The following is a 26,098-nucleotide window of genomic DNA, read 5'->3' on the forward strand; positions in this document are numbered from 1 at the left end:
ACATACTCAGGATCCGGGCTCGAGTGCTTTCGCGGTGGGCGGGGGCTCCACTCCGGAGCCCGCTTCACCTCGCAAGTCCTGGAGAGGAGCCGAGCATGTCAGTTGTCTTGTGTCCGGGTCTCCGGGAGAAGCTCTTACTGTCCCGATCTCCCGCCTTTCCCCGCCCGGCCCTGCAGCAGCTCGTTGGCGTCAGCTGACAAGGCGGTGGCCAGGGGCTTGGGGAGGCGGGATCGAGCGGCGGGGTCCCAGGTCCTGGCCTTGTGGCGTCCCCCTCTCTCTGGCTCCCTGAGGATAATGCAGTGTAACGGGAAAGCTAGGAAGAGGAAAGGGGAAGTAACGCCCAGCCGCTCTCAGCGGTGCCCCGCCGTTTAGCATTCTCCTGCTCTGCCTTAGTAGGGCCGGTCCTCCTCCTTGATCCCTCACTGTAACACCCACCCATCGGGCCCGCCAGGCCACCCCCCGGGAGGTGTTTTCTCTAAGCACACACCGTGAGGGCCCGTCTCTGTCTCTGCAGAGTATGCAGACAAACCCTTGGAGAAGCCCCTGAAGCTGGTTCTCAAGGTTGGAGGAAGTGAAGTGACTGAACTCTCGGGATCTGGCCACGATTCCAGTTACTACGATGACAGGTCAGACCATGAGCGAGAGAGGCACAAAGAAAAGAAGAAGAAAAAGAAGAAAAAGTCAGAGAAGGAGAAATACCTGGACGATGACGAAAGAAGGAAACGGAAGGTAAAGGAGGGTGGCTGCCCCTAAGCCCCCGGGGGTGGGGCATACAGAATGAGTGCTCCAGGGCTTAGGAAAGGGGTGATTTGTTTGAAGCAAAACAGACCACAAAGGTAGTTGCTTCATTTCTGGCTCTTTGAGCATCGCCTCTCCCTTGACCCCTGGGGAGGGTCTTTGCAAGGGTGGGAGTCTGGAGTGAGAAGAGTCTCTGGAAGAGGGTGTTTCTCTCTTAGCTTTGTGTTTCCCCTTAGAAACAGTTTGTTTAAAACTGTTTGCATTGCTCTCCCTGCCTTGACTTTGCCTCACAGGAAGAGAAGAAGCGGAAACGTGAAAAGGAACACTGCGACACGGAGGGAGAGGCTGATGACTTTGATCCTGGGAAGAAGGTAGAGGTGGAGCCACCTCCCGATCGGCCAGTCCGAGCGTGCCGGACACAGCCAGGCAAGTGCTGGCATTTTCAAAGACTTTCTTGGAGTGGGAGCTTGGTACTGTGCCCTTCAGCTTTGGGGGAGAAGCACAGAAGGAAGGAGCAGTGTTTTCTCTTCCAAGGTCTCACACGAAATATAGCTGGGTCTGAGATTCTTTACTATTATTATTATTAAATGAAGGGGTTGACTTTATTGTTGTTAATCCTCATCTGAGGATATTTTTCCATTGATTTTTTTAGAGAGAGTGTAAGGGAGAGGAGAGACAGAGAGAAACATTGATGTGAGAGAGAGAGACATCGTTTGGTTGCCTCCCACACGAGCCCCGACCAGGGCCAGGGATCGAGCCTGCAACCTAGGCATGTGCCCTTTGTCCGGAATCAAACCCAGGACCCTTCAGTCCGGGGGCCGATGCTCTATCCACTGAGCCAAACTGGCTAGTGCAGGATCCGAGATTCTTGCCATCATCTTCGAACTTCTAGAGCAGCGGTTTCTCAACCTGTGGGTCGCGACCCCTTTGGGGATCGAACCACCCTCTCACAGGGGTCGCCTAAGACCATCGGAAAACACATATATAATTACATATTGTTTTTGTGATTAATCACTATGCTTTAATTATGTTCAATTTGTAACAATGAAAATACATCCTGCGTATCAGATATTTACAGTATGATTCATAACAGTAGCAAAATTACAGTTATGAGGTAGCAACGAAAATAATTTTATGGTTGGGGGTCACCACAACGTGAGGAACTGTATTAAAGGGTCGCGGCATTAGGAAGGTTGAGAACCACTGTTCTAGAGCATGGTTTGGCCAACTGCTGCTCCTGGCTTTTTTCTTTAAGCACATGAGCTAAGAAGCTCATCGTAGATGGGAGGAGGCTAGTTTTCCATCAGTTATTCAGGACTTCAGAACCTGGGAGCTGTGCTGGCTGCACCAAAGGAGAGCTCCCAGAACCCTCTGATCTGTGTGTGGTCACTTCCCTCAAGGCTTCCAGATGGTTAGGAAGCTTGTTCTTCAGGGAGTTCTTTTCTTGCTCAGGGGGTCGGAGGTATTATATCGCAGTCATGGCGGGTGCTGTTTTCTAGCAGTACCCTCCCCTGTATGAGTCATGCCATGGTGAACGGGTAGGACTTGTGGCTGCTGAGCTTGTTGAGAAGAGAAGGTCAGGTGCAAACAACATTTCATTAAATGAATGTGTCTACCAAGTTAGTACAGTCACTGGTAATTGTTAGCTTGATCTGACTTCTTCCTTGAGGTCATACACTGGTGCTCCTCTTCTCCCCCCCCCCCCCCCGCCCCCATATGTCTGAAGAACTAATGATCACATGATGCTTTCTTGGTCACTGTTGGGGACTTGCTGGTCTGCACTCCTCTTGTGCTTCGGCCTTGGTTCCTCAATGGAGAATGGCATTTAGAAAACCAAGTCTGGGTCCTGGGTGTAGCCCTCAGTGGACAGAGCTAGGAAAGGCCATTTACATACATACAACTTGTAGAGGGAAACTAAACTGACATCTGTGTTTACATTCACCAAAAACCATGTTTTCACAAGTGTGCCCAGAGATGTAGCTAATAACTGCAGTGCTCGCAATAACCCGTGTAGTGTGTGTTCCTATCCCCATTTCACACATGAAGAGCAGGCATATGCAGACATTTAGGACTGTCAAGTGAAATGACAGTTGGTTAATCCAGGATCAGCTTCTATATCCAAAGCCTTTGTTCTCCCCTTCATACCTTGTCTGGAATGTACCAGGCCCTTTGATGATAGGCGCTAGAAATAGATTGATGACTGATATCTATGTGTTGTTTTAAGGGATATTGGCACTCGGTTTTGGGGACTGATGTGTGAGTGTCCTTTCTACCCAGCTGAGCTTTGGGGGGAGGGGGAGCAAGGCTGGGTCTGGTTTATCTTTGTATCCAGTTCTTATTTGAACTTTCTTATTAAAATGCTGTGGAACTCGAAACAAGTAAGTACGTACTGTGAAATTGGAGCTCTCCAGTGAAGTGTTATCAAAATCTTCTTGTTCAATTTATTTTTTTCTACTTTTTAAATCATCAGCTGAAAATGAGAGCACGCCTATTCAGCAACTACTAGAACATTTCCTCCGCCAGCTCCAGAGGTAAAGAGTGTTTCTAAAGAGCTTGTGCTTGGGGACATTTGGGTGTCCTTCTCTATGTCTGAGGTGTTCTTGCCCTCACCACCATCACATGTGAAGTAGACACTTGCCTTTCACTGGTAATGCCCAATCTGGACTGGGTGGCAGGCATGTGGGCAATGTGGGGGACTGTCAGAGATGCTATGATGTAGATGTCATAGCTGCAGCCAGGATGCTAGTTTTGGAATTTTTTGTGTATTCAAAAATACCTACCACGATTTTAAAGAGCATAAATTTTATTTTTTATTGCTAAGAAACAAACTTTGGTCAATTAACATTTTTATTGTGAAGGATTTTGTATCATTCAGAAATTTAGGTTTTAGGGGTTTCCAGTTTAAATAAAGATGTTTTTGTTTTCAGAAAAGATCCTCATGGGTTTTTTGCTTTTCCTGTCACGGATGCAATTGCTCCTGGATACTCAATGATAATAAAACATCCAATGGATTTTGGCACAATGAAAGACAAAATCATGGCTAATGAATACAAATCAGTCACGGAATTTAAGGTAAATTAATTTAGTTCCTAAAATAATTGTTTGGAAGCTCTGTATTAGTTTATGTCCAGTAAATGCTTCATTCATCTTAGGTCATTTCCAGTTGCAAGTTTTCACAGGTGTTTCTGTGTTCGGGTTGAAGTTTCACACAGCATCAAGGAAATGGGTTGGTTGTAATTTTCTTTGTATTTTGGTCTAGAACAGTGATTTTCAATCTTTTTCATCTCATAACATGCATAAACTAATTATTAAAATTCTGTGGCGCACCAAAAAATATATTTTTTGCTGATCTGACCAAAAAATAGCTATAATTTTGATTCATTCACACCAGACGGCTATTGTTGTGTTGGGGGCTGTCATTTTATAAAAATTCTTTATTGTTGAAACTATTACATGTCATTTATTTATTTATTTGACAATCTAAGTGAAAAGAAATCAGTGGCCCTGGCCAGTGCGCTCAGTGGTTAAGAGCATGGGCCCAGCCCTAACCAGTTTGGCTCAGTGGATAGAGCGGGGGTGTGCAGGAGGCAGCTGATCGATGTTTCTAACTCTCTATCCCTCTCCCTTCCTCTCTGTAAAAAATCAATAAAGTATATTTTTTTAAAAAAAAGAGCATGGGCCCATGCACCGAAGGGTCATGGATTCAATTCCCCGTCAAGGGCATGTACCCGGGTTGCAGGTTTGATCCCCCGTCCCAGTCAGGGTTGGAAGGCAACCAGTCGATGTGTCTTTCTCACATCGATGTCTCTCCCTCTCTGTCTCCACCTTTCTCCTTCCCTCCCTTCCTTCCACTCTAAAAAAATCAATGGGAAGAAAAAACGAGGTCAGTGCCCCTGACTAAACTAATCAGGTATTGCATGTTTTAAAAATTCTTGCGGCACAGTGTTTGAAAATATCTGGTTTAGAAGCTGGCCCATAGGTTACATGCTATTTGAAATGCATTTCCATTTTTTTTTTAAGTTCCTGTGTTGGCATAATAGAGGCATGTTAGGTCAAGCAAGGATGTGTCTTATTTGGCCTGGTTCCAGAATGGGTATTTTTTGAAATATAATTTTCCTAATTCTTAGTTTTGTTTTGTAACAACTGGGTTTTATAGAATAATAAATTCTTACATCCCTTGAGTGCTTTGCTCTTAACTCCCTTTCTTAGCACCGCCTGTGAGAGGTAGAAAGCATGAGGGGAATAAAAGCAAATGCTTGGTCACATTGGCAGTAGTGCTATTTAGAAAAGGCCATTAGGCTTCTTTCTTAGGTCTGTCAGCTTCAGGGAAAGCTTGGCTTTTCTCTATTTACTGGAGACGTCACTGAAAGGGTGTGCTGACCTGCAGAAAAAATACGACAGACTAGAAGGATAGTAGGAGAAAAGGAAAGTTTTCACAGGAGGGTCCCCTAAACTCCAGAGGGCAGGTGGTAACAGTGATCCAGGCCATAAAGTCCTCTGCCTTTTCTGACTGAGGCCCCCAATTTGGTCTCTCACCCAGTGACAAAGCCACGGTGGGAGCAATGTTCACCCTATCTCTTGTCCTCAGGAAAGTGGTTGTTTTTTTATTGATTGATAAAATTATGTGTTTTGGGTGTACAATTCTATAATACGCCATCTGTATAATGTATTGTGTTCACCACACCAAGTCAAGTCTCCTTCCATCACCATTTATCTGCCCTTTACCCTCCTCTACCTCACTCTACCCCCTTTCCCTCTGGTAATCACCAGGCTGTTGTCTGTGTCTATAAAGTGTTTGTTTAATCCCTTCATCTTTTTCACCCAGCCCCACATCCCCCCTCTCCTCTAGCAGCTGTCAGTTTTCTATCTATGAGTCTGTTTCTATTTTGTTAATTTTATTCGTTAGATTTCACATATGAGTGAAATCACATGGCACTTGTCTTATGGATATGGAGAGAGCATTATGTTAAGTGAAACAAGCCAGTCAGAGAAAGATGTCAGGAGTGTTCTGAACCTGACACAGGTGCGACCTGTGACGGACAGGGACTTCATAGCCTCAGTTCCAGCCCTGGGGACGCTGGCACAGTGACTTGGTAAGATCCCTGGATAGCATGTGCTATGTTGGTGTGTGGCTTCAGTGGTCATTGTCCATCCTGATGTCTAACTCACCTGTGATAGCTGTGTGCTACGTAATTTGGTTAGGATGTTAAAATACTGATGTTTTAAGTCATATAAATTGTTCAATAAAAGTGTCCATATTTTAGTCTTTTTCTGATAGCACTAGAATAACTATCTGTAGACAGAATTTTAAATTCCATGGAAAAACCACAGAGAGAGAACATATGACTATGTCCACCTCTCAGTTCGCCCTGGACTTTCACTTAACTTAGCTGTTGGTTCTTGCTCCTATTTATGTCTGAGTTCCTCCCCAAGAGAGAGGAGAGGGCTGGAGATGGGAATGAAGCAGAGGGAGCCATCATCTTCTTCTCATGAAGTGTGGGTACAGTAAAACCTCTATATAACGGACTAATTCAGGCAAGGGGTGTCTGTTAAAGCCTGAAGTCCTTTATATAGTAAAGCAGGTTTTCCAAGTGCATATGTTAAGAAATTGACAAATTAGTTTATCTGCTTATGTAGACACATTTGTATAATTAAAATTAAGTATGTATGAAAAGTTTAATTTCACAGAAAAGTTTCCTGTATGTATTATTATAATTTTAAATTTCTACTGAAAAGGTCTAGTAAGTGCGTGCATTAACCAGTCACTGCGAATGAACAAATGCACGTGGCTGGGCATGCCTTAGTGCTAGTTGGAGCATTATGGCCTGCATGCTTTAAAACTGCTGCAAAAAGTCATGCCATGGGACGACAGAACCAATTACTGCAAGCAGTGCAGTATCACGTGCTAATCATTTGCTGAACGTTGTTTACGAATGGTGACTCTTGGATTTAACTATTACTGTAGATATGTAATATTTATTTATGTTGGTGAAATTACAGTGTTTTTTCCAACATATGGCCTATTTGCTAAAATTTGTTAAAATTAACAGTGAATTTAAAAAAACAACACCCTATTTAATTATAAGCAAATCTTGGTTAAAAGCATTTTAAAATTAACGGGGTGTTAATTTTCAAATATGACATTTGGAACAGAAATTTTGTTTGTTAAATCAAGATCCACAAAATCAAGGGTTTACTGTATTATGCTCAAAAAAAGTACAGGCTTTGTTTTAAAGATGAATGAACAATTATGAAAATTTCTCTGAAAGAGTTTTAAAGTTAATTTTTTAATCAAAGAGCCAAATTAAATTGTTTTTTACTAATTTCCAGCTCTTCATTTTTGCCCCTTTGACAGGAATTTAAACTCTTTGCTGTTGTCTGGGTGATGTTTCAAACTTGATGATTTTTTTCTTTCAGGCAGATTTCAAACTGATGTGTGATAATGCAATGACATACAACAGACCAGACACTGTGTACTACAAGTTATCTAAGAAGATCCTTCACGCAGGCTTTAAGATGATGAGCAAAGTAAGAAAGCCACTAATGGCGAGGAGCCACAGAAACGAGAGTTCTCCTCTACGTTGTTTATGCCTAAACAGAAACTCACAGTGAATGACATGCTTCCATCTTTCCGTCACTGGCCACGGCGTGGACCCCTCTGCTCTAGGGTAGACACCCCAGGCTGCCCCCTCCATGTCCCTCTCCTCCAGGCACTCTCCTCTTTCTGTTCCTGCTCCTGTCCTAGCTGTAACGTCTCTGTTAGGGTGGGTGGGAAGTTCTGGATCTGTTGATCTCAAGTCTAGATGTCTGTCTCTCTGGACTGCCACTAGCCTTTTGGGTTTGTTTTGTATGGCTGCCTCACTGAATCAGCCAGGACATCCTGGCCATCCTGAGTGGCTTCCCAGATCTGTACTGTGAGCCATGTTGCATGTGTCACATGTCTAGGACCAGTGCCTTGCGCCTGATGAGCCTGTGGGTGAGGTGCAGCCCTGTGCCCTCTGGCCTGTTCCCTTCTGCCGGCTCTGAGCGCTCACCAGCTAATTCGCTGCACCCTTTGGTGCTGACCCCACGACCACCTCCCGCTGCACTGCATGGAAAGTTAGCTGTTAGGCCAGGTGAGGCTGTGGCCATCCCCATCCCATCCCATCGTCATGGCGCCTTGGCTGTGAGGGAGAGGTAAAGTCGTGCTGCTCTGTCCTTTCTGATTCTAGGAGCGGCTGTTAGCTTTGAAGCGCAGCATGTCGTTTATGCAGGACATGGATTTTTCTCAGCAGGCAGCTCTTCTGGGCAACGAAGACACAGCTGTTGAGGAACCAGTTCCCGAAGTTGTACCTGTACAAGTAGAAACTGCTAAGAAATCCAAAAGGCCGAGTAGAGAAGTCATCAGGTAAAGAGAAGTGCACTCGCCTGTGGAGTAGGACGCCCATCTTGGGAAGGCGGGTGCTCCCTGGGAGAGCAGGTTAGGGACACCGGCCTGTGTTTCCGCTCTATCTCTGGAGTAGGTTAGGGACAGGCTGCTTGTGCAGCCTGATGGGCAGAGCACAGCTCCTCAGAAGCTTAGGTTTATGTTTGGAGGCACATGACCATCCTTCCTGCCCACCTTGAGAGTTAGGTGACCATCGTGTGTGGATAATGAATGTCACCATTGTCACTGGAAGGTGTTGGAAGACCATGGGACCCCACAGTCAGTTCTGGGAGGAGTGATAGTTTGCTGTGTGACCCTACTCTCCTACAGTGAGCATAGTAACTTGTCCTGGAGGAGAGTCAGTGTCACACTGATGGACACAGAAACCAAAAGGGCTGAGACAATCCCTGCTGTATGCACACATGCTCTGTCCCAGGTGTGACACAGTGAGCTCATCTGTCCAGCCCTGCAGTGTGTCTACTATCACTGCTGTTCCCACATGTGTCCTATTTATGAATATTTGTTGGTTCTACTTCCAAGAAGCCTCCTTACATTCAGGACACCTGCTGGTGACCTGGGTTTGCCTGTCCCAGGCTCAGGGAACAAAATTGTGTCACGTTGGACAGACAATACACATGACAACATGCATTTCTCACCGTGCTCCCTGAGCTCCCTGCTCCTTTAGCTATGAATGCTGGTCTGGAGGAAGGGCTTGCTATAAGCTCAGGATCCCTAGGCAGGGCTTGATCCCATGGTTCCTTGAAGGGGTCCCACCCACTGCTTCTAGAACCTTCCACAGCAGAGGCCATCTCCCTTCGGTGCTGCACCTCTCAGCTTTTTGAATCAAGAACTCTACTGGAACCTGAGGCTGGCCTGCTAAAGTCTTGGGGAGTCCCTGTGCCTTGCAGTGGGGGCTGCTCTTCAGCCCAGCAAGCAGCCTTGTGTTCCCAGCCTCAGCTCACCACCAGCACCTCAACCCTCCACAGGATTTTTGCCACTTTTTCTAATGGTGCCTTGAATGATGCTTTAACCAGTGAGGCTGCTGTTATGTGATGTTTCTTCTGTTTTTCTTAAAGCAACTGAGGAGAAATATAGAAAGTTTACTTGGCTTACACTTTTCATCTTAGTGAAAGAGTCATGTTTTAAGTGGTTAGAACTAAAAGGAAAGGGAGCAAAAGTGCACTTTGTGTCACTCCTACTGGCCCTTTGTGTGACTCGGGGGGGCAGTAGGGACTGACCACAGTGGGGAGGGATGAGGTGTGTGCTGTTGCCTCTTGGTGACGTGTGTGTTCCTGCCTTGTAGCTGCATGTTTGAGCCAGAAGGAAATGCTTGCAGCTTGACTGACAGCACAGCAGAAGAACATGTGCTGGCCTTGGTGGAGCACGCAGCAGACGAGGCTCGGGACAGGATCAACCGACTCCTTCCAGGTGGCAAGGTAGTGCTCCCTGGCTGGTGGGTGTGTTTTCTGCCAGAACATTGGCACAGCCGTCAGAATCAAGACATTAACGTCAGGATGTTACAAGTGTCTAGTCCAAGCTCCGTTGCTTTCATGGAGTGAGCACATGCTACAATCAGGGTCAGCTCCTTGTCCTCACTGGCCATTGTAGCCACTAGCCCCATCTCATGGAGGCTAAAGGGGTCCTCCAGATGCCTGGGTCAGGCGTTTGTTACCCTCCATCACACCACGGCTGAGCCTGCCAGCTTCTCTGCTGCAGGTTAATTCTTTTCCCTGTGTGTACTCACGTCTATGTGTGCCCCTGCAGTCACTCATGGGTCTGACCCTGTGTACTCAAGTCTGTGTGTGCCCCTGCAGTCACTCATGGGTCTGACCCTGTGTACTCACGTCTGTGTGTGCCCCTGCAGTCACTCATAGGTCTGACCCTCTGTACTCACGTCTGTGTGCCCCTGTAGTCACTCATGGGTCTGACCCTGTATACTCACATCTGTGTGCCCCTGCAGTCACTCATGGGTCTGACCCAGTGTGGCAGGTGGGAGACTCTCTAGGGGCTGCTGGTCCTCAGGAGGAGGTTGCACCATTCTGTGACCATCTCCTCTCTGACACAAGAAGACGTTCTACGCCAACATGTTCAGTAGAAATAATGCAAGTCACGTATGCAGCTTTAAACTTCCTAGTAGTTGTGTTAAAAGGACACAGGTGAAATTCTAATATATTTTACTTGACCTGATATACCCAAGATCTTATTTCAACATGTTGTCTGAACTATTTCACATTTTTTTCATACTAAATCTGTGAAATGCAGATTGTAAAGAATTTTGAAATGATAACTTTTCAGATACATTGGATTATATAAATTCTACTAGAGGGCCAGTGCATGAAATTCGTGCACGGGTAGGGTCCCTAGCAGCTGCCAGCTGCTGGCCGGGGCCTTCCTTCGATCTGCGCCGCCCCCTGGTGGTCAGCACACATCATAGCGAGCAATCAAACTGGGGATTAAGCTTGCAACCCGGGCATTGCCCAGACTTGGAATTGAACTGTGACCACCTGGTTCATAGGTTGACACTCAACCACTGAGCCACACCAGCTGGGCTCTTTACTTATTTTTAACGTGCCTGCTAGAAAGTTTGAGGTTCCCTTTGTGGCTTATGCTGTTGTTCTGTTGGTGGTCTGCACCCCTGTTGCACTTCAGCTGTGGAATTGGCCATTTCCCAAAGGATCCCTGGTTCCTTAGTGGAGAACAGTGTTCAGAAACCCAGACCTAGGCATTATGTGTGGTCCTCAGTGGGCAGAGCTAGGAAAGGCCATTACATACAGCGTTTAGAAGGAACCTAGACCGATGTCTTTGTTTATATTCACCAAAACCCGTTTTTATACTGAACCTCGGATGCCATCCAGTATCCCCAGGCCTGCTTTATCTTTCTCCTTTTCGGTTTTGTAATTCCACAGTGAGAAACCTGATTTGTGTTACCCTTAATACACTTATTTGATCAAGAGTAACCAGTGTCACATCCCTTATGCCCTACTCACCCTGCTTGAGCCCTGTTTCCCCTTCCGGCCTTGCTGCTCCCATTCAGACATTCGGTTCCTGAATTTGGGCTCCAGCACCTGGACAGGTGGGCACCCTTCTCTACCTCTTCCCCACACACATGACACACAGGTGCCTTCTCTTCCTTATTCTCCTTGTGTCCTGCAGAGGAGGAGTTGGTCTTATTTGGTGGTTCGACACACAGGTGCCTTCTCTTCCTTATCCTCGTGTCCTGCAGAGGAGGAGTTGGTCTTATTTGGTGGTTGGTTTTTAAATGGAAATAGCTCCCATGTGCTTTAGAGATGGAGCCTCTAGGCTATTTGTTGATAACATGACACTTGTTGACCAGTGTCTTGTTCTGATTGCTTTGTTGAGGCTTCTGACCTATTGTAAAAGGTTGTTACTAGGTAAAGTTTTCTGTTTCAAAAGCTCCTTTTTAGAAGGTGTCATAAGGAGCTTTTCTAAGCTCTTTCATTGCATTCGTGTGCACTTTATTTGCAAGTAGGTCATAAACTCCAGGGAAGGGTATGAGAGGGGCCTCTGGTCTTTGTTCATGGAGAAACAAGTGACCATTATGGCCTTTCAGGATTGTCCAAGTTAGGCCATGCTCCTAGGCCTTTATTTTGTTGGAGCTTCAGTAGAAACCTCAACTGTAGAAGCTCAGGGCTGTCACTTCTGGGGGAGTGTGTACTCAGGCCTGCTTCCTTGCAGATGGGCTACCTGAAGAAGAGCGGAGATGGGAACCTGCTCTACAGCGTGGTCAACACGGCTGAGCCCGATGCCGACGGTGGGTGGCCCTCTCAGGGCTGTTTTCTTCTTAGAGCCTTCATGCTGTTCTAACCTCTGTTCCTATTCAGTGATTTTAAAACATTTTAACCTGTTTGTGATGTCTATTTTCCCTGGAGTGTGTGACACCGGTGGTGAAGTATAGATGAGAAGTCCTTTTGGTTTCCTGTGCCTGCACACCCCTCACCACCACACCTGACTGAGGTGGTCGCAGTGGGGGCGGAGGTGTTGGCCAGACTTTTCTGACCGAGAGTCACTAGCACAGCCAGCAGGACTGGGATTGTGCTCCCACAGAGCGGCGGATTGGGGCTGGGCTTCCTGGTGTATCGTGAGGGATTCACCTCACAAGTTCACTGAGACCTCCTTTGTCAGAAACCAGAGTCCAACTCTGCCCCACTCTCAGGCTTGAAAGAGGTAACTGTCCGCGCAAATACAAGTTTTAGAAGAAAAACCCCAGTTGATGATTATATCAAGGACGATCTTGAAGGAGGCATAAATATTGGTTCCATCCTACCTGTATGTTCATTTTTGTAAAAAATACTTTTTCATCTGCTTGGAAAGATTTCAAAGGCTTGTCCTTTGAAGAAAAGCAAAACTCACTTGAATTGAATTCACACACACGTACACAAACCTAGAAAATGAAATACTTTTCTTGGCCTTGTACCGAGTATAAACTCTGATCAGTTTCTTTGCTCTTTAGCCAGAATGAGTCTACTGTTCTTCCTAAGAGAATAGATGAGTTGACTAGCAGTTAACTTAGAAAGAGAACACGAGGTGGAGGTTCTGATTGGGGATTTGCAGAACCCTGTGTAGGTCACATGAATAGTGGGTGAATGATAGCTTCAGCATAGGAATGTGCAGCTGGGGGGTGTACAAAGGCAGGGACTCACTGTTGCTATTAGAACACATACAGCATTTCTCAGAGGTGCTGAGTGTTTAGTTTGAAAATGTTATGTGCTGGTATCATGGTCTGAGAGCTGAAGGTTTTCATTATGTTGACTTCGGGGTAATCATAAAGTGAAATTGGAGCGCAGTTAAGGTTTCAGAATTGTAGTTGGCATTTGTAAATTTGATATTAGGTGGTCTTTATGGAGAGGCCCTGGGCGCTCTCTCCCACACATAGCTACTGTGAGTTGGAGAGAGTGCTGGAGGTGCTGTGTGGGCTGGGGGCTCCGCGAACGGCCGGCTCACAGCTCTGGTCTTCTTGCAGAGGAGGAGACCCACCCGGTGGACCTGAGCTCCCTCTCCAGCAAGCTGCTCCCCGGCTTCAGCTTCACCACTCTGGGCTTCAAAGATGAGAGAAGAAGCAAAGGTGAGTGTGGGGAGGAGCACGGCTGGGAGCGTCACTGCAGAGGATCTTCCTCACTTACCTGTCTTTAGAACTGTATCCCGATTCTGATTTTGAAACCAGTAATAAAGACCATTTGAAGTGATGGGAATAAAAATGACATTGGGCAAGTTCCTCCTTTGCCATCGGTTCTTGGGTCTCAGCCCTGCACTTCGTGGAATTCTCCAGATGAGCTGTTGCCGTGATAGCGGGGACTCTTGGGGCCAGGTGCTGGTGAACTGTGGTGGAAATTTAATGTCCTCCAACAGACTCTCCATTTCATCCGCTTGGAGGGGTGGTGATGCTGCCTGCAGCCCAGAGAGATCTGTGTGTGACTGTCTCCGGATAGAATGAGGGAGGGTTTGGTTGCATTGGCTGCATTTGTATTTGTGGTTGGCTTTCTGGGTTGTTTTGGAGTGTCTGTTAGTATGTGTAGCTGTTTTGTTCCCTGGTGACATTTTGATTGTCATACTGGAGTGCTACTGGCATCTAGCAGGGAGAGGCCCAGGCTGCTGCTTCACACCCTTCTGTGCACAGGACACAGCCTTCCTGGCTCCTAACATTATTCATGCAGAGGTCCCAGCTCATACCTCCTTCAGGGCAGCGACCCTCTGGTTCCTGCCCCCCCCCCTTTTTTTTGTTAATCCTCACCCGAGGATATTTTTCCATTGATTTTTAGAGTGTAAGGGAGGGGGAGAGACACAGAGAAACATCCATGTGAGAGACAGACAGCGATTGGTTGCTTCCTGCACGCGCCCCAACTGGGGCTGCCTGCAGCCGAGGCACATGTCTTTGACAGGAATTGAACATGGGACCCTTCAGTCCTTGGGCCGACGCTCTATCTACTGAGCCAAACTCAGCCTTTACATTTCCTCAGCACGAGCCAGCCTCTGTAGGCCCAGGTCCTGGTGATGTCTGGGATGGGACATGAGCCAGCTCCAGGAAGCCCTTCTACTTGTCAGCCTCACTCCCTTACACAGCAGCCATTTGCCATGGAGGTAAAAAAAAGGGTGATGAAGTGTTTCTGCTAGTTATGCCCCCAAAGCTTCCAATAGCTCAGCTGTACTCATTAGTTCAGCAAGAATTTCATAGAGGAGAAAGGGTGCTGCAGGGGGATGCGGTGTGCGAGTGTGGGTGAGCAACACAAGGAGAAAGCTGGAGTGCATCTTGTGCCGGATGTAATTTGATGTAAATCGGCTGTTTCTTATGCTTTCCCTTTTTGTTTCACTCTTAGTCACGTTTCTCTCAAGTGCCAGTACTGCCCTTTCAATGCATAATAATTCTGTATTTGGAGACTTGAAATCAGACGAAACGGAGCTTCTGTATTCTGCCTATGGAGATGAGACGGGTGTGCAGTGTGCGCTGAGGTAAGCTGTGCACAGAGACACGGGCGGGGTACTTGCTTGCTGTGTGACAGGAGCCATTTTCCTACTGAGCAGTTCAGAGCCCATTTGTAGGCAAATGGGGGAGACAGTCACTGGCGGCAGGTTCAAATAGCAGAAATTTCCAAGTTTTTTTCAGTAAACTGTTGTGGTCTGCTGTAGGCTGGTCATGAAATTGGGGTAACTCGATCACAATTTTAAGAAGGTGGTGATCCAAGCTGTAGTTCAAAAAAGCATTTGTGTGTGTATGTGTAACTACCTGTATGTTTAGTAGGAGTTTGTTTCACAATTGTATTGAGATGTGGTTCTTGATGGCTGTATTAGTCAGCTTGGGCTGCATAACAAGCCCCACAGACAGAGCAGTGAACAATGACATCCATTGTCTCCTAGTCCCGGAGGCTGCAAGTCTGAGATGCAGGTGTCAGCAGAACCGCTTTCTTCTGGCGCCTCTGTGTTGTCTCGTCCCTCTGTGTGTATCTGTGTCTGGATTTCCTTTTCCCGTAACAACACAAATCATACAGAATTAGGGGCCACCCTGAAGACTTAATTTTAACTTGATCACCTTTTTAAAGGCCCTGTCTCCAAAAGCAGTTATTCTGAGGTGTAGGGGGTTAGCGCTTCAACCTATGAATTTTGGGGACTCGGTTCCAGCCCCTAACAGAGACTGCGATGCAATATTAACATTATAGGTGTAGTACTCTGTTTCTGTAGGACTGTGTTTAGTGTGTATTTTTTGTTTTCTGTGGAAAAATAGAAGTTGGTCATTTTTGTAGAATTTTAGTAATTTTCTATGGAAAAAGTAACTCAGTTTTACTATAGCCTCTAAGAAATGGAATCTTTTCATACTATATCTTTGTTTTATTTTTCAAAGAAACAGAATATATGAAAAATAAAAAAGTCAGCCCCTCATGCAGTAAATGAATACCTAGCCCATATTTTTGTGAGAAAAAAGGAAAAGCAGAAAAATGAGGAAATTTCTTATAGGAGAGAGTGGTATAAGTTGGTGACCCTCTCTCCACTCCTGCTTAACCTGGCAGCATCTCACAGCTCTTCAGGGGCACCAATCAGCTTTTGTTCAGGTAGCACCATGTAGCTGGGCCATGCTTGCTTCTCCAAGGGCGTTCCTGAAATGCATACAGATTCTGTCTGCCATACAGTGAAAGTCAGCGCATGAGCACCACTTGAAGGCAGACAGGCAGGGCCCCACACCACTACTAGACGCCCCACACCACCTTCCCCAGACCCTTTGTCCTGAGCACTTTCAGACCCGCTGTGAGTGGAGTGTTCTGGCCAGTCCCTGACCCCTCTCAGCAGTCAGTGTGGTGGTTTCTCATAAAATGTTTCTGGTAGAGACTCTGGTGGTGCCGCTTCTGTCCAGGAGCCCTCCTGGCTCTGTGGAGCCTTTGCCTGGCTTTGATGCTAGGACCATAGGTTTTCTGTTTGCTGCTTCCTTTACATTCTTTGGTAGTTTTATTTAGTTTTTAAAGCATTCACCTGGCCCAAAAATCAAAGTGAAACTAAAAGGTGTCCTTGGGGAGCCTGGCTCCCACAACTGCTCCCTCCCCTCTTCAGTAAGAGCTATTTACACTATGCATCTCCTCAACCTACTTGTATTTTAAAACCCAAAACAAATAGGTATGAACGTGCTTTTACAAAGCTAGCGAACGTCATCGTGTGTATGTATATACACTGTTCTTCACTTTGCTTTTAAAAATTGAGATCTTTCTAACTTTTTTGGGTCATGGACCACTTTGAGGATCTGATGAAGTTTGTTGCTCCATTTCCGATATCTACCACCTCTGGGAGGTTCGCAGCTCTCAGGAAGACCCTCTCTTGGAGGAGCGGCTGAGGTGTACTGATGTCACAGGCTTCTGCTCAGGACTGCTGGCATTGGTGACAGCAGGGTCTGGAAGATGAGAGCACATAGCGTTTGTGTCAGCATGTTCTCTCCTGGCCCTTTCCAGCCTGCAGGAGTTTGTGAAGGATGCTGGGAGCTACAGCAAGAGAATGGTGGACGACCTTCTGGACCAGATCACAGGCGGAGACCACTCCCGCATGCTCTTCCAGCTGAGGCAGGTGGGCTGTGCTGTGGTGCCACTCCTGTAGAAGGGCCCATCCAAACAACTGGATTCTCAGGGAAGGATGCTGTTTTTAGGTCATCCATCACAGTTCTTACATTATGTTTCTGTTGGACAAGGCTGGTCTGGATTTCATTTTCTTCCTTTAAAGAATGTTTATGTTCATTTTGGCAGAGTTGTTACTTCTGAATGACCTGATCTTTTTGATACTTATTTTTCTGCTTAGAAGTTTATGAAAAACATAACATAAATGAATCTCAGAAACATTATTTTGAACAAGAGGTCCCAGATACAAATGTGTACAAACTGAATGGTTAATTTTTGGGTATATCTGCAGGACTAGGGTATTTTTAAGAGAATGCTCCTGCCAGATTATAGAACAGTGGCTCAGTGCAGCATTCAGACTTTAGTCACATGTAGTAGTCAAGCATAAGCCCTCTTCCAGGTACCGTACAGGCCGAGGAGAGGGGTGTATGGCCCCATAGCTCTGCCCATTCGAGGGCAGTGGCACCATCAGGCACCCTGCCTCTGTCAGAATTCCAGCTGGTCTTGTGCAGCTCTTCCAGGTTAAATCACCAGGCCTGGTATTTTCCTGAGCTGCCCTGGAGACCCAGGGTACAACATCTGACTTTTTTTATTTTATTTTATGCCATGCAAAGCTGCAGAAACAAGGTTGGGTGTCCTCTCACCCCTTCATCTGACTTCCCCCTGTGCTCTCATGGGCACTCAGCCCCCCCCCCCCCTCCCCTGGGAATCATGGCTGGTGCTGCATGACTGGGGCCTTCAGTGGTGGAGTTAGCTGTCTCACACTTCTAGCTGCACAGAAGTATCCAGGCCCAGCTCAGAGTCACGATATACTGGGAACATAATGAACACAGCCTGAGAGTATTATCCTATATAAAATCATTTGGAAAAACTGATTTCCTGCCTGTTTTGCTTTGCAGAGGAGAAATGTCGCGATGAAGCCATCAGATGAAGTAAAGGTGAGTTCCATGGACATGTGAGTAAAAAGGGTTCTAGGAGGGCAGTTGTGCTCTGCCTTTGAAATGGGATGGTTGAGAAGAGCTTCATGTAATTGTCTTATTTAGAAACTGATTAAGTTTCTGATGAGTAAGAATAAGTGATAGTCTCTTTCCACCCCCTGACTTTTAATGGCTTAGGGCAGCGGTTCTCAACCTGTGGGTCGAGACCCCTTTGGCGGTCGAATGACCCTTTCACAGGGGTCGCCTAAGGCCATCCTGCATATCAGGTATTTACATTACGATTCATAACAGTAGCAACATTACAGTTATGAAGTAGCAATGAAAATAATTTTGTGGGTTGGTCACAGCATGAGGAACTGTATTTAAAGGGCCAGAAGGTTGAGAACCACTGGCTTAGGGTGAGGGATATAAAGCCACAGTACATTCCTCCAAATACAGACTCATGAATTCACAAGTGCCAGGCAGGGAGGACCTGCTCTGGGGCCTGCAGGGCATGCAGCAAACACTGTCTCTGCAGTGGGTTCTTCCAGTCCTGGAAGGTGTGTGCCATCAGCTGGGTGCATGTGCTCTGCACACTTGTGAGAGCAGCTTGGCAGGTCTAGGTCATTGGGACCTCACCAGCGCCTACTTTAGACCGTCTCTGTTTCAGGAAACTGTTCGTTGTGGTTCCTCCCCCACCCCCCTTTCCTGTTTCTTGGGAATGACTTGGAGCACATGTTGGAGTGGACATGCCAGGACACTGAGCAGGGCATTGGGGCCTGGGCCACAGTTGTTACCTGGGCTTGGTGGTTGGAGGGCTTGCCTGGGGCAGAAGGATCAGGTACCAGGCAGGTGAGGCTTGTTGAGTGATAGATCAGAGAAGGTGACATGGGATCTCCCTGGAGGGTGTGCTGCCCAGTGCGGCTGGGTACGTGAGGCAGTCAGGTTCTGCTCAGGGTCTCTGTCCCTGAGCGGAACCCCTTGGGGGGTTCTGAAAAGTCCACAACTGTCTTTCAGGGACTTCACTTAACAAGTAATGTGGCCGATTCCAGAACATTCTCTTTCCTTCTCCCGGTGAGCCTGTGGGATCACAGACTGCAGCCTAGTTATGCAGTTATGCAGATGCCCCTTGGGGTAGAGTGCAATCCCCACATTCATCTTGAAAAACCTGGGATGCACAGCAAGCTGCCTTGAGCTGGGAGCCTGGCACATGCTCCTGCCTTGCTGCCAGGGCCTCCATAGGCAGAGGGTTTCACATCAAGGCCAAGACAGCCCCACAGGCACGGGGGTCGTAGGCCTGGTGCCCCGTTGCTCGGGAGCAGGAGCCTCGCTTCTTCCAGTCACTGTGAGCCACTGGGTGGAGGTGGACACCTCTCCCTACTGTTCATGCTGGCGGAGGTCCTGTCTGAGTCCTGGGAGAGTGCTAAGGGTCAGTGGGGGGCGCATAAAAGGCATCCGTACAAGCCAGGCCCACGGACTCAGCATCTGTCATGTGGAACTTTTGTTTCTTGACTATTTGGTAAGGAAATTGTCACTCCAGCCTGTCAATTGGGGAGGGTACTGTCATTTAACACCAAATTGTCTAGTAATGACTTAGGATTCAGCACCTGTGTAAGAGTATGTGATTTGGCAGAATTTTGTGGGCCTTAAAATACTAGAGAATACCCTTCAAATATTAAAATATGCTATATGTTAATCCTAAAATTCTAATAGCCTGAGAGCAGCAAATTGAATGGAAGAAAATGGGGGGGGGGGGGGGGGGGGGGGGGGGGGGATAGAGTATTTCTGAGAAGATGGGGCCAGCCATTTCTGTAACAGTGTAGAGAGAGTGGGGAATAGACACAGCAGAAGACTTCCAGAGAGAAGTTGTGCCCCAGGAGATCCAGGGCTCCTGCTCCCGAGCAAGGGGGCACCAGGCCTACGACCCCCGTGCCTGTGGGGCTGTCTTGGCCTTGATGTGAAACCCTCTGCCTATGGAGGCCCTGGCAGCAAGGCAGGAGCATGTGCCAGGCTCCCAGCTCAAGGCAGCTTGCTGTGCATCCCAGGTTTTTCAAGATGAATGTGGGGATTGCACTCTACCCCAAGGGGCATCTGCATAACTGCATAACTAGGCTGCAGTCTGTGATCCCACAGGCTCACCTGGAGAAGGAAAGAGAATGTTCTGGAATCTGCCACATTACTTGTTAAGTGAAGTCCCTGAAAGACAGTTGTGGACTTTTCAGGTGCTGTGTACCTACTGGCCTGATACAGAGCTTCTTCCATGTTCCCTCAGCACCTTTAGTCCCCAGAGAGCCAACAGCCTTTGTGTGTTGGTCTAGAATTGTTGGTCTATCAGTGGTGGCGAACCTTTTGAGCTCGGCGTGTCAGCATTTTGAAAACCCTAACTTAACTCTGGTGCTGTGTCACATATAGAAATTTTTTGATATTTGCAACCATAGTAAAACAAAGATTTATATTTTTGATATTTATTTTATATATTTAAATGCCATTTAACAAAGAAAAATCAACCAAAAAAATGAGTTCGCGTGTCACCTCTGACACGTGTGTCATAGGTTCGCCATCACTAGTCTAGGTAGTGGCTCATTCGTGAGCTCATGCTCTGTGGTCCCTGGACTGTGGCATGGGCTGGACACTCCTGGGGACTGGGCATGACAGAGAAGGCCTGTCCTGCCAGTGAATGTTCACTTCCCACTTAGTAGTATCTTTCCTTTTTTTGTTTCCTGTGTCTGCAGACTGGGGACTCCCTAGGAGATGGTGGCTCTGTGCTGGATTTCATGTCAATGAAGTCGTATTCTGACGTCTCTTTGGACATCTCCATGCTCAGCTCTCTGGGTAAGTTGTGCTGGGCACATGCCTCCCTTGTAACACTGCAGTCGGATCATCAGTCTCAGCTGAAAGGAAGTGGCCCCTAGCACTGCATTTCCACTTACTAGTAGCCTGGGGGGCACAGGGCTGGTATAATGCTGCCTGTGCTTGCTCCCGAGAGGGTGGCATAGCCTGGTGAGGTGGTCATAGGTGAGTGCCCTGCTGTCCTCAGGAACACCTTCAGGTGGCTCCAGATGGGGTACGCCTGGACCTCCTTCCTGACTTCAGGCTCCGTCTTCTGATTGCTGGGTCCTTCATTCTGTTGGTGCAGGCACCTGTTGTTAGTGCATTAGTGTGCTTGTGTGTGCCACCAGGATGTTTCCTCATGGACTGCTGGCCCCCGCCCCCGTGAAATGCCCTCTGTATCTCACATAGCATCCGATCTTTTGAAATCTACTCTGCCATCCCAGCTCCCTGTTGACTAGTGGTATTCGTGGTACATCTTCTTCTCTCTTACTTTGGACACACCTGTGTTTGCACCTGCGAGCAACTCGCCCCCAGGGACATGTGGCAACATCTAGAGACATCTTCGCTTGTCACAGTTGGGGTGTGGTGCTTCTGGCATCACCTGTAAAGGCTAGAGATGCTGCTAAACCTGAAGCCCACAGAGTGACCCAGCCCAGTGTCTGTAGTGCCTTATGTTAAAAGTGGATTTCATCAAACCTTTTTAAGAGCGTAAAGTCAAGTCTTGCTTTGTCATCCATTCTGACAGTCTCTGCCTTTTGGTTGGAGTGTGTTTACACCATTTGTGTTTAAAGCAATTGTCAGTACGATCGGATTCATGCCATCTTGCTGAGCTTTTTTTTTTCTTCATTTTTCCAATATTTGGGGGTCCCCAAGACTACCCCCAGGTTCGGTGACTCCTAGGACTTAGTATATAGTTGTCCTCACAGTTGTCGTTTATTACAGTGAGAGGACACCAACCAGGCTCCCCAAAGGAAGAAGGGGTGCATCCTGGAGGCCAGTCACAGCTTCCAGAGCCCCATCCCCGTGTGTCTTACAGGATGTACCCAACCCCCAACTGTGATTGCAACAGCGCAGCACCTATGCATGGCACAGCCCCAAATTCCGGGCTCCCAGAAGGAAAGCAGGTGTTCAGCATCAATCATGCCTTTGCGAAAAGGCTTAGCGGCTTGCCTTAGCCTCAGGGAGCCCTCCTGAAATGCTTACTCAGTAAGGCAGCAGTCTGGAGCTGCTGTGATAGCACTTCCCTACACCAGCCATCCTGTTTTCCTCTGGCTGCATCTTAAGATTTTCTCCTTATTTCTGGTTGTCAGTAGTTTGGTCGTAATGTGTTTTTTTCTTTAGGTTTATTCTTCCTAGGTTATGTTCAGCTGCTTGATCCTGAGGGTTTACAGTGGTTCTCAACCTTCCTAATGCTGTGACCCTTTAATACAGTTCCTCATGTTGTGGTGACCCCCAATTTCATTGTTACAAATTGAACATAATTAAAGCACAGTGATTAATCACAAAAATAATATGTAATTATATATGTGTTTTCCGATGGTCTTAGACGACCCCTGTGAAAGGGTCGTTCGACCCCCAAAGGGGTCGCGACCTACAGGTTGAGAACCGCTGGTTTAGAGGTTTTATCAAATATGGGAAGTTTAGCTATACTCTGATTCTGCCCATTTGTTGTTGAGTCTATGTTTTGGGCTGTCCCATGCTGCATCCTCAAGGGCACTGGTCATCCCTTCTGCTCTGTTGACCTGCTGTTGTCCTTCCTGTGGTTTCCCTTCCCGGCTAGCTCCATTCTGCTTCTCAGTGTCGTCTTCTCTTTCTCACCTCATGGTCCTGGTTTCTCTGCCTTTAACACATGGAGTGTGTATCCAGTTGTCATTTTAACACCCTGTATGCTCATTTCTGCATCTCTTCACAATGTTCCTCTCTGGTCGGGGCTTTGTTACCTGCCCGGTAGTTTGTTGGAGAGACTCTGGTCACATACCTTTAAACTGTGGTGGACCTTGCTCCAACAGGCTGTTGGGAAACTTGAGCTATCGGACCCTATCTGGGTTTTGCTTTGAGGAATTCTTAGGGCGGGCACAGAGCCTCAGTGTGGGGTGAACGTGGTCCCACCCATAGGCTACATTCTTCCACATGCTTGGGACACAGATTGTCACACACATGTGTGAGCTGTTGAACTTCCTGGCGGGGCGCAGAGCAGTGCTTGGCCAAGACCTGTGAGCTCCAGGCAGCCTGTCTTCTCCAGCTCGTAGCCCACTGACTGCCTGACCCTGCAAGTCACTGCCCTGGCTATAGCCTGTGCCTGATCCTGGTCTCTGCAGGCCTCTGTCCCACACATCATCTTGTCTTGTAGCTGTTTGTGACAGGAATGCAAGGCCTCTGTCCATAAGGCCTCTGGCGTGGCACCTGGTTTCTTGTGAGGCACGTTGCCCCTCCCGTCATTCTCCACCCCTTCCACTTGCTCCAACTATATCACCCTGTCCTCCAAGCTTGCCTGTGCTCATCTGGCTTCACTTATGAGGGGTCATTGTCCTGAGTGTACATAGTGACGAATGAGAGACTGCAATTGCAGACCAGAAGTGCCAGCACTCAGTGCTTGATAGGTGGACCTGGGCCGATGTCTCATCACCTGTGTTTGCACAGGGAAAGTGAAGAAGGAGCTGGACCATGATGACAGCCATCTGAACTTGGACGAGACGACAAAGCTCCTACAGGATCTGCATGAGGCACAAGCAGAGCGTGGGGGCTCCCGGCCATCGTCCAACCTCAGCTCCCTGTCTAACACCTCCGACAGGGATCAGCATCACCTGGGTAAGGCGGCCCCTGGCCTGACCTCTGCCCCAATCTTTGATCAGTCTAGGGGGAGAGCAGGAGTGCTGGTGACTGTCAGGAAAGGCTATTGATCCTAGGGGGTTGCAGCTGGTGTGGGCAGTGAGTCCAGGCTCACGGGATTCCAGCTCCCTGGAGCTTGGAGAGCAGGCCTCCCTGGTCATGTGGGCACTGAGGAGAAGTGTTTGAGTGGAATTCAGTTTGTGTTACGAATTTGTGGCCTTGGCCATAAGATGCTGGCAGTCTGTGTGTCAGGAGGAGTTCTTGGTGGCTGCATACTGAGGCCCTGGGTCGTGGCAGAATGAGGCCATGGCTGTAGACCCTGCAGCCATGCAGAGTTAGACATTGGAGTGTTTGTTTCTGTCTGTTTTTCCCATGTTTAGTTGTAAAACAGTGTGTTGACAAGTTTATTTCTCCAGGTTCCTTATTTGGGGAGAGCACCTGACCTTCCTTGGCCAGGGGCGGGCCCATGTTTTTTGTTATTTGTTGTAATTCTCACCCGAGGATATTTTTCCATTGGTTTTTAAGAGAAAGAGGAGCATCAATGTGAGAGAGACACATCGATTGGTTGCCTCCTGCATGCAACCCAACTGTGCTAGGAATAGAACCTGCAACCCAGGTATGTGCCCTTGACTGGGAATCAAACCCCAAACCCTTTGGTGTGTGGGCCGACGCTCTAACCATTGAGGCACTGGTCAGGGCAGGGCTCCTGTATTTAATGAGTATCATAGCCCTGCCAGGAGGGGAACCAAATATTTGCCTCATGACTCCTTGAATGTCTGTGCTACTGTTTTAGTTCCCAGGTAGGAATATTGAATTATTCTTTCTGAGAATAATTGGTGGGAGAAAGTAATCAGCTTCAGAGTTTTGGCGAAAAATGAATAAGGACCAGTATTTCTGGTCCCATTAACCTTGTAAGAAACCTCCCATGAAGTAGGTTCCAGGTAGAGCCCTAGGTTGGCTCCAGATCTGAGGACTCCATCATCCTGGTGGACTCCAGGGGGGGGTAAGGGGGAGGTATGGGGGGACCTAGGGTTTGTCTGAGGGACTCCTGGCCAAGAAGCCTTTGTTCCTGCAGAAGGCAGGGCCAGCCTCTAGCTTCAGGGTGTTTACAGCCGTGTCTGTGACAAGTGGCTCTCCGCCTCCTCCCCAGGAGTGGTGGGGGTGGTACCCTGGGCGGGATGAGGGGGTGGCCTGCACCCCAGGAGCCATTGCTCTGGGCTTTGCTAACAGCAGACACGAGATTTGAGCCTGGACCATACAGATCTACTGAAATGTCTTGTCTTTCCCATGCGTGCAGGAAGCCCTTCTCGCCTCAGTGTCGGTGAGCAGCCAGAGGTGACCCATGACCCGTACGAATTTCTTCAGTCTCCAGAACCTGCAGCCTCTACAAAGAGCTAGCCTTGTAGATAGTCATTAATTGTTTTTCTTTGTTTTGTTTTTATTTGCATGTACAGAATTTTTGTTGTGAGACAAAGACTATCATGTTCCCTTGGGCCTGCAGGAAGCAGCGCAGGGAGGGGGTGAATTGTCTCTGATCATGTCGGCCGCATGTGGACCCAGTGTTTCTGTAGATAGTCCTGTGAACCTGAATAGTGGGAACCCTAAATAAAGGGAGTGTAAAACTGGTGTGGTCTTTCTCTGAGCTTCGTGGTGTCAGTGAAGCCCTTCTCTGCGGCCGGTGGCGCACCTGTTCTGCCCCGTGTCCCCTACAAGTGGCCTTTGGGAAGCAGAGTCTGTTGGGGATCCTGTATATTCTTTCCCACTGTCCCCCCACATCCCCGCATTTCTGAGGCAAATCATGGTGGGGGCCATACAGAAGCACATGGGGAGCCGGTCGAGCACCCTCCTGGTCCTGGACAGGCAGGGAGTTGCGTACAGCTTCCCTGTGCTTAATTCATGTGCCTGAGAAAGGAGTACATTCTGCTGGAAGACTTGGAGGTCAGCTGTCTTACCAGTTACGATGAAGTGTTATGTCCATAAAATGTTCTTTATTCTAGATATGTTTGCTGGATGCCTGCTTATATTGGCAAAGTATAAAGATCTTAATAAGATACACAAAGAGTGTAATTGTATAGAATTATTTACAGCACTACTAGGTGTCCACTTTTGTGTGACTTTTCAGTAAAAATCCTTTGTCACAAGAGTTTGACCGTGTCCATTTTTCCTGCCATCTCCTCAGCATCTAGCCTGGTTCTTGGCCCCTGCAGTGATGTCTAGGGATCCCTGCACAACTTTCTGCTCTGTCCCCTTTTTGTGAAAACACAAATGTGGAGAATCAGTTACCTTCCAGGTTGGCAGTCCTGGGGGAAGAACGTGTGTGACTTGGAGATAGTGGACAGTGGGATAAGTCTGGGCCCATGAGCATTGCTGGACAGGGCCCTGCTGGCCGCTCCCTGCCTGGCGAGAAGGGCTGGCTGAAGCCCTGTGTAGGGTAGATAAAGGTGCTCCGCCTTTTGGAGAAAGGGAAGCAAAACCTGTCACAAGTGAACCATCAAGAAGCAGCTATGGCCCCGCTGGCGTGGCTCAGTGGCTGAGCATCAACCTATGAACCAGGAAGTCATAGTTTGATTCCTGGTTGGGGCACATGCCTGGGTTGTGGGCTCGGTCCCCAGGGTGGGGCATGTAGGAGGCAGCCCATCAATGATTCTCATCATTGATGTTTCCTTCCTTCTCCCTTCCTCTCTGAAATCAATAAAAATATTTTTTTATTGATTAAGTTATTACATATGTGTCCTTATCCCCACGTTACCCCCAATCCAGGCCTATATGCTTGC

General features: G+C 47.7%; 2 protein-coding genes across 2 annotated transcripts in view; one reads left to right on the top strand and one right to left on the bottom strand.

Annotated features, from left to right (window-relative positions):
* Positions 1-97, bottom strand: part of TRIP13 (thyroid hormone receptor interactor 13) — a 23,747-nt gene extending 23,650 nt beyond the window's left edge. The window contains exon 1 of the mRNA XM_014550453.1: positions 74-97. Coding sequence (XP_014405939.1) covers positions 74-97 — 24 coding nt within the window. The remainder of the gene's footprint in view (positions 1-73) is intronic.
* Positions 98-294: 197 nt separating this feature from the next.
* BRD9 (bromodomain containing 9) lies at positions 295-25,465 on the top strand. Its single transcript, XM_014550460.1, has 16 exons — positions 295-301; positions 494-729; positions 1,032-1,164; positions 3,209-3,269; positions 3,666-3,810; positions 7,156-7,266; positions 7,950-8,125; positions 9,447-9,579; positions 11,840-11,915; positions 13,125-13,226; positions 14,476-14,608; positions 16,588-16,699; positions 17,646-17,684; positions 20,396-20,495; positions 23,136-23,303; positions 24,622-25,465. Exons 1-16 carry the CDS (start codon positions 295-297, stop codon positions 24,720-24,722), a joined length of 1,833 nt encoding a protein of 610 aa, XP_014405946.1. The 3' UTR covers positions 24,723-25,465.
* The last annotated feature ends 633 nt before the right edge of the window (positions 25,466-26,098 follow it).

Source organism: Myotis brandtii, unplaced genomic scaffold (assembly GCF_000412655.1).
Source record: "Myotis brandtii unplaced genomic scaffold, ASM41265v1 scaffold115, whole genome shotgun sequence".
In the NCBI taxonomy this organism is placed as follows: Eukaryota; Metazoa; Chordata; class Mammalia; order Chiroptera; family Vespertilionidae; genus Myotis; species Myotis brandtii.

Bases quoted from the DNA above. Each gene is read 5' to 3' on its own strand.
- BRD9 (XM_014550460.1), top strand. The intron at 16,700-17,645 runs GTGGGCTGTGCT...TTTGCTTTGCAG, and splicing joins TGCTCTTCCAGCTGAGGCAG to AGGAGAAATGTCGCGATGAA. The intron at 23,304-24,621 runs GTAAGGCGGCCC...CCATGCGTGCAG, and splicing joins CAGGGATCAGCATCACCTGG to GAAGCCCTTCTCGCCTCAGT.